This window comes from Triturus cristatus, chromosome 12 (genome assembly GCF_964204655.1).
Source record: "Triturus cristatus chromosome 12, aTriCri1.1, whole genome shotgun sequence".
Classification (NCBI taxonomy): Eukaryota; Metazoa; Chordata; class Amphibia; order Caudata; family Salamandridae; genus Triturus; species Triturus cristatus.
In genome coordinates this window covers 83,952,695-83,966,791 of record NC_140595.1, presented here as the reverse complement: position 1 = coordinate 83,966,791, position 14,097 = coordinate 83,952,695, and the positions used below count along the sequence as shown (strand labels likewise).

At 43.7% G+C, this 14,097-nt stretch overlaps 1 protein-coding gene across 9 annotated transcripts in view; it reads right to left on the bottom strand.

The window, feature by feature from the left end:
- ADAM15 (ADAM metallopeptidase domain 15) overlaps window positions 1-14,097 on the bottom strand; it is a 192,829-nt gene that overhangs the window by 111,269 nt on the left and 67,463 nt on the right. For all 9 annotated transcript variants that reach the window (XM_085638489.1, XM_085638483.1, XM_085638486.1 and 6 more), the window contains one exon: window positions 1,195-1,271. In XM_085638489.1, the coding sequence (XP_085494615.1) occupies window positions 1,195-1,271 (77 nt within the window). The remainder of the gene's footprint in view (window positions 1-1,194; window positions 1,272-14,097) is intronic.

The following is a 14,097-nucleotide window of genomic DNA, read 5'->3' as shown; positions in this document are numbered from 1 at the left end:
GTCCCACTGGGAAGTCCTCTGAAAACTGGCACTGTCCGGGGAATTCCGGGACGTCTGGTCACCCTACAGTAAGGAGTAGTCTGAGCACTAGTGGGGTTTGGTGCCCGAAAGAACCTTTTCCAATAACCCCCCCCCCCCTCCCAAGCTGTCATTTTGCACAACCCTAATTGGCCATACATCATCTATCCTCTTTCTTACTCTTCGATATTTGCCCACTCAACCCACAACACCGAACAATCAGCAGACACACATCAACAAACCCTTCTCTGTTTCAGACCCCACTCCTTATGCAACTATTGCCAAAACTGAGGCAAAGCCACCTAAATGCAACTCCTTCTAACGCAACCAGAAGCCTACCAGTCCATAGGGGAACGGGAGGATTGGCAACAGGCTTTTGTCACAAGAATAGGAAGTATTATGAGTCAAGGCAAGAAGGGGCAGAACCAGGAACATAGCTTAGCGGATAGTCTCTGCCCCAGTACTATTGGAATTCCAAATTTACTAGGCAACAGTTGGTATTTATTAAAACAACAAAATAAATCACAGTTCAACCTCCTCATCCATTCCCTTCTCTTGTAGAAGCCCATGTCTGCGTAGCGTATGAATACGGCGTCTTATCTACTAAAAATCTGTCAAACTGATACACTTCGGGGTGGTTTGAAACCCTACTTTCTGACGTGCTTATTTCAAACCCACCAAAAACCTAGTGTGATCTCAGCTAATCACCTGCATCTTCCTGTTTCCTCTGTGCACCGAGCCGAAAACTTACAATTCATGTCCATCACAATGCTGAATGACACAAAACAAGCTTTCACTCAATTAATCCACACTAATGCTCAATAGCCATCACCAAGGCACAGGTGCCAGCCAGTACCAATAAATGAACCGTTACACGACTGAACAAACCCAATGGCCAAAGCCTGATAACCGCTACCCATATTCAATATCAACGGTCTGTAACCAACAAGCAATGGCAGTTACCCAACACCCAGTAACCAACAACGATAGTTGTTACTGAATCCTAGACCCAGAGACAAACACCATCTCACAATATACCAATTTCCTCACTCTGTCTCCGACTAAAGCCTGACGTTACATCAACATGTACATGCAGCTCAACAAAAATAACCTGTCTACTTCCCATTCATCCACGCGCTCCTCACAGTCCTCAGCCACTGCTGTGCGGCAACTTACTGGTTTTGTTTCAACTCCATCTCATGCTGATCCCCTTCAATTTCTAGTGCAACAAGAAGATGGCTGGGGTGGCCGTCCTGCAATTAAATGAAAGAAGAAAGGAGTAAGGCAATGGCAGACTAAGAGACAACTATCATATAGTTTTGTTGAGGATACCTACGAGGAAAATTTGGAACCAACCTGCTTATCCTCGCAATGAGGAGCGATCCAACAAAGACGTTGGTCTGCTCTAGAGAGTTCAAACTGGCCATTCAACCTTACTCAGCAGTGGGATTTACACAAGAAAAAAAACACCCATTTGTTCTGGTAGGACTTATCAGGCTATGGCTCAGTTTACTCATATTTAGTTGTTTTGGAAATCTCAGGTAAGTTGCAGCTGGAAGGTTGGTGGCATGGAGATCCCTTGAGTGGGACGACCTCACCAGGCAGTGGACGGCTAGGGAGGTGGGAACCGAAAACCTGAGAGTTATTGCTACATTCCTATTCTTCTCTGAGAAACCTTATCCTGTTTTCTACAGTGTTTACCACACAAGAGGTAAAAAAAACACAGGGATCCTGGGTTAGAATGGTAACCTGATCTTCAAGGCTTCAGTCAGTGCCGTACTCAGACCGGTAAAAAAATGGTAATGTAATGGCCGTTTATAGAGCACACTGTTACTCCTGGGAGTTTCCTGGCGTTAAGCAACACAGATGTGGACCTCGCTATTACTCTTAATTGAAAAGCCAAGTTTTCCGTTTCTTCTGGAACTGGGAGGTGGCAGAAATGTTCTGTAACTCCAGAGGGAGTTTGTTCCAAATTAAGAGACCTAAGAAAGAGAAGGACCTGCCATCTGATCTGCACTGACGTATCCTAGGTACTTTGGCCAAAAAAAGGTTGGCCAATCGCAGGCATCTGGCTGGGACATAAAAGCAAAGCCTTGCTCTGAGATAGCCAGTGCCAGACTGATGGAGGGCCCTATGTACAAGCAACAAGGTCTTAAAAAGGATCCTCTTCCTTATGGGAAGCATGTGCAATTCCCTCAGATATGGAGAAACCTGTGTTTTCAAAGACAGGCAAGAGCCCACGATATCTAAGGAAACCCTGATGTAATCTACCACTTCCACTAACGCCGTCTCTGCCCTAAAGCTGGGGAGGAAACCAGACTGGCTAGAATGCAATAGGTTGTTAACAGTCTGTTGACTCCTTAAATGACCACCAATGTCCAAACTGTAATGTTTATTGCATGTTGCTTACTGTGGCAACACTTGTCACTCCAATAAAGTGCTTTGATTTGAACACAGCAAATGCCACACTGTGACTGGTCACTAGGTAGCTGCGATGGATGTGCATCTCTGTCTTTTGCTATTAGAAATTCAATAAAAAAATGCAATACTAAAGCGCACCAAAGGGTGGCAGTGTTGCATCCATATACGTTAATGCATCTGGCCACTAGAAGGCGCTGTTGCCTTGGTGTTGGTCTGCAATCAAAGAAGCAAGCCAATGTCGCTCTCCTGAGCCGTCATTAGATGGTACATCAGCACCGCTAACGGTCTCCTCTCCATTAACTTAAACAATGCCATTGCATGACTGGTTATCAAATGAAAGCTGCATCAGCTCTTTCTGCCACAGCTTGTCTGCTGTATACCACCCAGGCAACCAGCAACCCTCCTCTAGTTACAGAAAAATGCTGGAAAAGACAGATATCCCAGAGGCCAGTGAACATGATGGCAAAAAAATCTACAATAGCTGGTAGCTCTCCGAGGCCATACAGTTCCAAATACAGGCCACCAAAATTTTTGTCTCCAACATCCAAACTGGATCTGCAAGCACCCTTCAATCAGGACCACTTCTTAGAACCATGGGACTTCATCCTGCATAACATTTATTATTAATCTGCTTATTTATAGAGGAAACCAATGCCTCTTCATTATGTCTATTTCCTGAAGAAATGTCCCTCTTTTAAGCTTATTTCCTCGGATAAAGACTCCAAGACACCTTCAGTCTGCCCATTTCCTGGAGGGAATGACAAATAGCCACTACATGTTGCATCCTTCAGGAATTTATGCTATGGCCACTCCATCTGCCTACTTCCAGCACACTGGGACAGCAAGGACTCTCTTCCTACAGTTAAGGGCACCAAAGCCAGTATCGGCACATGTTCCATAGGTAAGGGTGCCCAGTCCATTTAATATTCTACTTACGAAGCAGTGCCCCCTAAGATCATTGTATCTGTTCACTTCACTGTGCACAGAGACAACTCTCCAAGCTCACCCCGCGCATCCAATCTGCCTATTATCTGACTTCTTTTGATACATAAATTAAACGTCTCTTGATCATACTAACTACCATCATCTCCCTTTTTGTATACTTTCTTTTCCATCACTCAATCACAGATGAAGTTACTGCTTTTTCTATGAATCAGTGCTGGAACAGAGTAGAAACCAGTTGCATTTAGGTTTGGGCAGATATTATGTTGAAACTGATCCCAGATGGCTCCAGAAGAACCTGGTGGAACTGTGTCCAAGGCAGGGCTTAATTTGAGCAAGTGGTGTCTGGTGCTTGGCACCAGCAATTAACTGTGAACATCAGCACTTATGACAGTCTGCCAATTGGTGGCGCTGTTTGACTAATTTAGAGATAAGTACAAATACAGTTGTTTATTAATTCAATATACATTAAAATGAATAACTCCTGCTGCCCAAGCTGTTCTCATAGCTTTGGGTGGCCTCAAATAGTCTAAATTGTCAGAGTGTGGGAGCGTACGAGTGTGATGGTTTGTAGTTCTGTTGGTATTGTGATTGGCAGCGCTGGCAGGGGCAATGGGTGGTGAAAGCTGCAGTGCTCTCTTGACAAGGGCCCTGGGCACAAATCTTTTTTTACAAATTAAGCACTGGTCCCATGACACATGCAGCAGTACCAGACTACATTCGGTATGTGCAGAGCGGACTGGAAGCCAGGAAGGGGGACCTGAGGTACTTTTCCTCCAGTAGCGTCCAACTTCTAATGCCTCACTTAGATGACAATTCAATAGCCCTTTTGAGCCATGGCTAGGAGCATAGATGATCAATAAAACCACCAATTGAGCGGTTTACTTTTTCAATCTCTGTCTTTTGTAAGCAGCGTACATCTGTGTAATTACTCCAATAATTACCACATATTTCGTAGACAACTGTTTTTTTTCTTGGAGGGGGGGGATGTGTTTTAATATTACTTACTCAATGGTACCAAATTTGGCAGACTTTGAAGAATGTATATTGAGCCACAACCTACAACATTTCAATTTTATGTCTTACATATATTGTATGCATCTGTTTGCAGTTCACAAGTAAATACCTGGGCTATTTTATTACAATTAAAAGGTGTCACCTGCCTTGGATGGAAGGATCTCTGTCAAATACAGAGCTATCTTATATCAAGCATACAGCGGTATTCTGCAGATTTCATACAATGTTCAACAACAGGTACGCGGTTATTGTATTATGAGTCACACTTGTGAACAGAGAACTTAACGACCACAGCTGTTTTACATATATACCTTGTGACTTTAGACACACATAAATGTCCACAATAAGTGCCTTACCCCCTCAAAGTTAGCTTTAAGTGCAATTCTTTTTCAGAGTATAAGCCAGAGCAAAATGAAAATAATTTTTTCATGGCTGTAAATTTCTTTGGGGATTGTCTTAGCAAAAATAATACATATGTACCTGCAATTTACTCGAGGCAAGGAGCAGACTGCAAAGGACTGTGCTCCTCATGACTCCATTCCTTATGACTCTACTTTGCCTTTCTCTGGCACAGCGGTGTTCTTCCACCTCCGCCCCCACAAAAGGTGTTGATTTTCAGAATATATTTTATCAATCTCCACTGCTCTGAATACATATGTATTTTTAATGTTACTCTGAGTTCCTTCTCGCAGCCTCCAGAGGATCACGAAACGCTCTACTAAAAAACACATGGCATGTCCGTTAAACATGCCTTACAGAGCCAGGAAAATGGCTCGAATGGTTAAAACGTCCTTTGGAGGCATGGATTCGAGTAAACTAAAGTCAACCACATTCATATCTTGGTGGGACCTCGTTCCAAGGTCATTAAAATAAGTCACCCTGATTGGGCAACAGAGTCTACAAAACTAGAAAATGTCTGTAATTGCAAGTGGTATATAAATCAGGTTATATAATTCACCTTTCAGTCTAGCGTACACTCGCTTGCATTCTTGAGCATTCTACAAATCTACTTGTAGCCTAAAAGCAAGGAACACTTAAGTCACCCAGATGTTGATTGCCTCTAATCGGTCTTCATACTTCAGGAAATCCGGACTCCCGAAAAGGACACGGCTCCAGATGATAGCTCTGGACCTTGACACAATACCCAAGGAGGCATGCAGAACTGGAACCTCTATTAAAGGCGAGACCGAGAACACTAGGTACACAGCTCCGGATTTGGCTTCCGAAAAATCGAAACTAACATTCCATATGTGACATCATGAACTGGACAAAACCGTCCAGATGAGGCCTTCAGAGCTGGACAGTACAAATGATTCCTCTAAAAATGGCAACAATACGTGGACATTGTACTCTAGATGTGGCTTAACCAGTCATCTGAAGTCATAGCATAAACAAAGTTATTTTTAGAGACGGCTTTAGCCTTTCTTCCTGTCTCATGTAAAAAGAAATATATAAATAAAAACATATTTACATAGATATATAGATGGGATTTGAATTAACCCTCTTCAATCATTGGTCTGTTCAACTGTCATTCACATTTTGATTCCATCCAACCACAGCACACAGCATGGGGAAGTGCTTAGCTCAGTTCAGTCTCTCTCTAGCACTGCGAGGGGTGGTATTTGTCCCCACAACTTAACACATCCACCCAAAGAGAAGAACACTTCAGTGACGGGACGGAGCCAATTCTTTACTTTGTCAATGTTTTTTTCTATTCATTCATTTCATCTTTGTTGTGCGTTTAAACACCATGTTCTGATTACAGTAATTCAAAACAAGAGAGACTTTTAGTTACACATGTGATGTGGATTAAAACTAACAACGTTGCTATGCCTCTTCTAAGTACCCCAGCCTGCTAAAAAGCACCCGTACTGTACTATTAAAATGATATGTAATGGTTACTTGATTTATTTAAATTTTGTATTGGAAGCATTTGGCTACCATGTTTAGGCTGCACCTATTTTTGCTTTTTATGTTTGAGGCATTTGTTTGCAAATACAAGTTTAACAAACAACCATAACACCTTCTTGTCAAGGCCAAACTTTATGGCTTTGCCAATACTTGCGAATTTTTCCTTCAACGTTGCAGCGCCTATGCCATGCTTGCACATGGCGCTATTACGATTGTGGATAGATTACAATGTGACTAGGAACTAATTCAATCTCAAATACAGTATAATGTATATTGACCCGAATGAGCGTGCGCAGGTATATTTACGGTAGTCCTCGCCTCCTTGTTGGTGGTCTAAGGGTGATTTCTGGCACAGCTCTGGTTTGGCATGACTGAATGCCCACAGCGGCATGACCAGGCTAGCCCCTACAGTCCCTGCGGCATGTAGCATGGCACACCCCTCGGGTGAACTCCCACAGTCCCAAAGGGGCTGGGAACACCAGGCGCCCCTGCCCTAGTCATTTCCTCACTATTATCCTCGAGGCTGTATTAAGAGAGCCCATGACACCACCTGCTGCTGGGCGCCCTCCCTCCCCCGTCTGAAGGGCCGGCCCTACATTCCCTCACATCCGCTCTATAGCCTCTAAAAAGGGCCGAGGCGCTTCCTGTCGCGGTAATGTCCGGCGAGCGGGGCTTTTAGCGGCTGAGGTAGCCTGCGGTAGAATACAAGAAACACGCAGCGGCGCTATGACCTCACCGGGCGCGTGTTTCCGTTGGCACCGGAAGTGCATGACTCCAAGGGCGCGGGGCTGGGAACGGCCCCAAAGGGGCATAGATCAAGGAAGGCCAAGAAGGGAGAGGTGCAAGAGGTTCGTGTCATGTGATATCGCATTATATTGTTTTCTAAAGGATACAAGATAAAGCTGAACAGCAGCTGAGGGTCACAGCCTAGGGCACAGAGCTCCATAGCTCCCTGAACTTCAGTTCTGTGAGTTCAGGTTCAGCAGCGCTGAACAGATTATGGATATTTCAGGCACTTTTTTAGGTCTCGGCTAGCGATGGCTGCGCTTGCGCAGTCTCGCTCGCGAGACATAATGACTTGGGAGAAGAGGGGCTTGAACCCGCCCCTCTTCTTCCCTGTTCTCCATTGGCTGGCCTAGTAAATGCTGGCCAGCCATTGGAGAAGAGGTCCCGTCACTCTAATCCTGCCCCGTCCTTTTCGGATCGGGGGGCGTGTTTTTTGCGAGAAGTCTCAGGGAGGAGACAACAGCAAAACACGCCCCCCAATCCGAAAAGGACACTCCCTTTCTCCGAGGCATTTTCTGCTGTGCCTCGGAGAAAGGCGGTGGTGTCCCGGCGTTGCTCCCTCACCTGATCTCCTACTGTACGGCAGGAGCTCTGTGCTTGGCCGCTGAGGTGACGGACCCGCGTCATGGGCAGCGTCCGTGCTCATTCCGTAACCCGGAGTCTCCGCTCCGCTCTAAAACAGCAGGGCGTTAACAGGGAATTAAAGCAGGCGCGCTCCGTTCCCGATATACCCGCAGCACAAAGACATTCGCAGAAAAGCATTCCGACATACCTCCGGCGCATCTCTCATTCCGAGGTATTTCATGGACTTAGGTTTCTGAAAAGAGCAGGAGGGGGGTTTATCTCGGTGCCTCCCGGGTGACCCACGCGGAGGCCCCGGTCTGCTTCTGGTGCGATGAAAGTGTCCCGGATGGGCCGTCAATCTTTGGACATTCTGGGGAATGTGAAACGAAAAGGAAGCGCATCTTTTCCAGCTTCCTGCGGTAAGGTGAAGCTCTCTCCCGTGGTGCATAAACAAGACAGATTTGGAAACCCCATGTGTCTGCAGACCGGATTAGTTACACATTAAGTGGATGAACCCAATTTAGTATTGACTGCTGGAGAACGCCCCCTGCTTCCAGCCAGGACTAATGAAATGCAGTCTCAGGCTGAAGCTTTCTAAGGCATTCAGTGGGGTTCCTTTCTGTTTTTTGACATCCTTTTACAAACCATCGGACGAGTTTCGTACAATATCAGTTTTTGCGCATGGTTAGCAGGGTTAAACAGTGGTTTGTTGTGACTTTGAAAGAGAGGGATCTACGCCTCTGTTTGCGACAAAGGGCAAAGGTCAATTTGGAAAAGAAATCAATGCGCGCCCGACTTCTCGTGTAGAGTTAAAGAAGGTCCGATTCATGAGGCTCAGCAAAATATGAACAAGCATTTACAATGCAATGGTCTCGGCATTGGTAAAGTTAGAGCTATTGGCATTGCTCATGACATTATTTTTGTTTATGTTTTTTGTTTTTAAAACATGTAAGAAACGGCATTGTCATGAGCAATGGCAATAGCTCTAACTTTAACAATGCCGAGACCGTTGCATTGTAAATGCTTGTTTCAGTGTCTAGTCAGTGCAACTGGCGTACTTGGGCCTTCTAACCCCTCCTAGATGGGCGAGTGCCCTCGAGCTCCCTGGCAGGAACATGCACCCCACCTTACTTTGCAGTAACAGATGAACCAGGTCTCTGTTAGTGCAAAAACAGCCGCAGCTTTACTTTATTCACATATTGACTTAAGGAAACACACAGTTCAAGTTTAAACATGCATGTGACGTATGCTTTCATGCAAAGAATCCAATGGCATAAGGATACGAGATTTCAGATGACTCTTTTTTTAAGAGAAAGCGGATATCACGGGAGTACGTCTCTCCTCAGCGAAGATCAGAGTGCATCTATCAGGTAGTTGATGCAATCCGAACTCATTAAGGAGAAACTGTCCCACATGCCATTACATTCAATTACAAACATGTTATGGTCAGCGCGGACTGCACAGTAACCATGCAATATAGGAACCTTTATTACATACACTGATTGTAATGAGGACCCAGTCAGATTAGGTTGAATAAAGTAGGTTTATTCCTAGAGCAAGCAGGTACCATCTACTCAGCAGGATGTCTTGTCTCCAACTGCTGCAGCTAGAACCCGAACATCCACTGAGAGGCATACAGCGACAGTAACCATAGCAATGGTTACTAAGATAGCCATGATGCCACATCTCCTTCCTTTAACAGCAAAACAACTAAAACAATAAACTAATTAATTACAATCCTAAAATTTGCCGAGCAGGATGGTCCCATCCGGCTCGGCAAATACAAGGAGGCACCGACGGAGAGAGCGGGGCCTCATTTTACTGAGCGGATGCCAGGTGAGGTGAGGAGAGTTCCCGTACTCAGACGGGTTTAAAGATGACACTCCCACAAAGAGCTTCCAAGAATTCTGGAATCTCCATGGTAATGTAGGTGGTATTGTAACAACCATCGTCATTATATATGATTTTTTTCACACACTTATAATTGCAGTAGCATAAGTTTTCTAGGTCCTGACGAAAGCCTGGATCAAGATTGATCAGAAGGCTGAAACATGTAGACCTTTTATTTCGGACTTGAGCAGTTATTATTTAAAACTGCATTTGCACTGGTTTTGAATCTTGTCATCCGGACAGTGTTGAATAAAGATATTACTGCCCCGATAGACAATTTTAGCTTTTGCACTTTTTCTTCACTTGCACTGCATTTGTTACTACCACATAAATAATAAGTTGTTGGTACTTAATAAACATCCCTGCATCTATTACATTATTGCAGAAGAGTGAGTTTACCTACTCATTTAGCCCTAAAGTTCTTGAAAGGGCTGTACTATTACAACTGGATTCCAAAGGATGATATACGCCAGTCTGGTGGCTGATGGGTTCCTTTTTTCTATGTTATAAGATTCTTTAACACTGTAAATTTGTTCTGCTGTTCCTTTGGGTGTTCACCTCAATAATTTTGCTTAGACCTGAGTTTTCTACAGTGTTTCATATGTATTGATAACAAGGGATTTGAAACCGATAGGTCTATAAATAATTTTCCCTTGGACCCTCTGTTAAAAGTTGTTGATATATGCCCTACACAAATTGCCTACAGTTTTCCATCGACCATACTGTAGCTAACATTTCCTTCTCTATAACTGAATATCTTTCCTCTGTCGGAGATAATGATCGAGAAGCAAACGCTATTGTTACTTCTTCACCTCTGTCGTTAATTTGGGATAAAACTGCTCCGAACCCTTTGCCACTCGCATCCGTGGTGATAATACTTTGTGCAAGGTTGTCAAAGGCTTGAAGAGGAAAAGCTGAGATAAGATCCTTTTTTATTTTCATAAAATCTTCTTCAAGTTCTTTGTTCCACGTAAATTCTTGTTTTATTTTAAGTAATTGTCTTAGATTGTAAGACTTTGTGGCAAAATTCTGTACGAATTTGGAGTAGAATTCAGCCATGCCATGAAAAGATCTTATCTCGTCTTCTGACTTGGGTATTGGTGCATTTTTAATGGCTTCAATCAAATTTTTTTGGGGAGAAATCCCTTCACCACTTACTTCATGTCCTAGGTATGTTACGGATTTCATCCTGAATTTACATTTTTTTTAGTTCGCCCGTTAATCCTTTTTCTTATAAAATATGAAGAACATTCTTTAGTCTTTCATCGTGTTCATCCTCATTGCGACCCATAATCAGTATGTCATCTTGGAAATACGTTATGCCTTTTAATTCTTTAAATAATTTGCACATTAATCTTTGAAACACGGCAACAACAGAAGCAAGGCCGAAAGGCATACGTACAAAGCGATAACATCCAAAAGGAGTTATAAAAGCTGTTAAGCTTCTGCTGCTGTCGTGTAACTGAATTTGGTGGTATGCAGATGTCAAGTCAATCATCGAAAACCATTTAACCCCATTGGTTTGTGCTAGTAATTCATCAATTCTTGGTAAGGGGAATTTATCTACAACGATGTTTTTGTTGAGATCTCTCAAGTCTATGCTTAGGGGCAACCGGCCATCAGGTTTGCGCGCTACGACTAACGGAGCGAGCCATTCGGCGCTTTCTACGGGCTCCATTATTCCCTTTTTCCACAAAATTTCCAATTCAGCCATGACACCCTCTCCTGTGCCAATAGGTATATTGCTGGCTTTATGACAAACTGGTACAGCGTTGTCCTTGAGTATAATTTTATGTGCAAACCCACTCAGTTTTCCTACATTGCCAGAAAAAACACTGGGAAACTGTTTAACAATATCCTTAACAAGGTAGTCATTTGTCTCGTCTAGAAGCATAACTTGGTCATCCAATTTAGGATTCAGGATGATCCCAAGTTTCCCTTGCTAAATCCATCCTAATACAGATGGTCCTTTTTCTGCAACATATAATTTACCCATGGCATTTCTGTCTTTGAACCTGAAATTAAGGTCTACGTAACCCACCATAGGTATCTTTTCACCAGTGAAAGTGACTGGTTGTATGTCAGAAGGTTTCAGTTTTAACTCAAGAACATTTGCAAATTTACTTTCCCATACCATACGTTGTATGATAGTGTAAGGTGAGCCTGAGTCAGGTACTATTTGTAAGTCAACCCCACCTATATTTATTTCACAAATTGTTTTTTTCTTGCCACTAACATTTAACACAACATTCTCACCATCATTTATGTCATATATGCATAATATGCTGTCATCACTAGAGGAGTTCCCGTTGTCAACATGTTCTTCAACTTTGTCCTCAACACATCCAATTACTTTTTTGTTACCTTTCTTGATACTTCTTCTGCAGGCTTTAGTAAAATGCCCCATAATACCACAATAACCACATCTGAATTTCAAAGCGGGACACCCTTTTTCATTTGCGTTATGCCCCTTGTACCCACATCTGTAACATGTAAGTTGTTTGTCATTGTGGTAATTTTTTTTAAAGGTAGTGCATTTCTTATTATCATTCCGTTTATCAAATTTGTACTCTCATTTATGTTACTAGAAACTTTGCTAACAACATTACTCTCTTCATTATTTTTAAGTGCGACTTGTGCGCATCTTTTTGACATTTCACCTTTCTTAACTATGGCAATAATTTCATTCAAAGGTGCGTCTCCGCATATCCATAGTTATGCTAGAACCCGAACATCCAATGAGAGGCATACAGTGACAGTAACTATAGCAATGGTTACTAAGATAGCTGTGATGCCACAGTGATGAACATAGAAGAGTCACTAAGGTCAGTGACTGTGCAAGTATCATTACATCACATAAGCATCATACAATGCATAACGCCATCATTGCCCTGAAACGGTCTATAGCTTAAGTCCAGTAGTCTTTAGTCCATAGCAGCACCTTGTGACAGCACCCTGAGAGAATAACCTTTCCCAATCAACGACAAAGGCACATGACTGCTGGGGGGTAGGGCACACGCTTTTATCTTGTGGCGCACCCAGAGGGCCCCCGGCTGATTGGTCGCTTCAACCCAAGCTGACCAATAGGCGCCTGGGGTTTTTCCCGAGATCAGCTGCCGCCCGCTCTTGTTTCCGCCCCCAGTAGGGGTTTGTCATGGGCCCCTCACCGGTCCGGCTGCGCCTCCCCAGCCTGCATGCTTTTTGGCTCGCTTTCTATCTGTTTACCTTTTAACTTCAGCGACATCTTGGGGAAAGTGTTTCTCATTTACTTTTTCTGTAGCACAAAATAAAAACTGAACCTGGGAAAGCAATCCCAGTATCACAGCATTTTATATATACGATAAAATACCTCCTGCCATACATTATACTGCAAGTCACTGAGTAGTTCCCTGACCATATAGAGGAACAAGGTCAAAGGCTGGGTTCCTTTATAAAGTCAAGTAATTCTGAGGTAACTTACAATATCCTTATAATGTATGGCAGGGGGTGCTTTATTCCTTATATTTCATGAACACACCAAAATCCTTCCCAGAAACCACTTACTCTTGATGCTCTTACTGTGGTTCTTTTTTATTTTGTGCATTCGCACCAAAATATTGATTTTTAGGTCTCGGCTAGCGATGGCTGCGCTTGCGCAGTCTCGCTCGCGAGACATAATGACTTGGGTGAAGAGGGGCTTGAACCCGCCCCTCTTCTTCCCTGTTCTCCATTGGCTGGCCTAGTAAATGCTGGCCAGCCATTGGAGAAGAGGTCCCGTCACTCCGATCCTGCCCCGTCCTTTTCGGATCGGGGGGCGTGTTTTTTAAAGAAAGTCTCATTCTCTCCTCCAGCCAATGGCTGGAGGAGAGAAAAGACAAACACGCCCCCCAAACCGAAAATGCCGCTGCCTTTCTCCGAGGCATTTCTTCTTGACCACGGAGAAAGGCAGTGGTGTGCCTTTTGCTCTGCCTTGTTTCCCTCTTTGCTGTTTGAGTCAAGCTGAAAAAGTGTGGGAAAATGATAAGTGTGTGTGAAAAAAAACGTTAATTTTAAAATAACTCGTCTGTTAGACGATTCGTTTGAAGGTCAATTTAATGACGTGACATCAAAGAAAGACTCTTTTCGATGGATATTTTTTGGTGCTTGCTGCAACGGAAACGAATATGATGCGTTCCATTATTTTCCGTACACAACCAAACCATCATCTTTGTGGTGAGAGTGGTGCATGGGCGCGTGTATGCTTCTGCCACGCCACATCGTACAGTCAGCGGAGTTCCTAAAAGTAACATAAATATTTTAAAACGTAGTAAGGTTTGCAGAGGAAATAATGTAAAAGTATACCGGGGAAGTAGTAGAATCCGGGGACGTAGAATCGATTACAAATATTAAAACGTGGCTTTTGATTGGCCAAAAGCCCAGACACATCATCAGTGACAAGCACGCTACGTTCTCATTCTGTGCGTTCTGGAACCTGAGACTCCGTTGTGTGCGACGCTCTAGCCTCCTCCCGGACTCTATTTGCTCTGGTGTCCTGAGAGACAGTTGGTTGAGACGCTCTCGCCTCTTCAT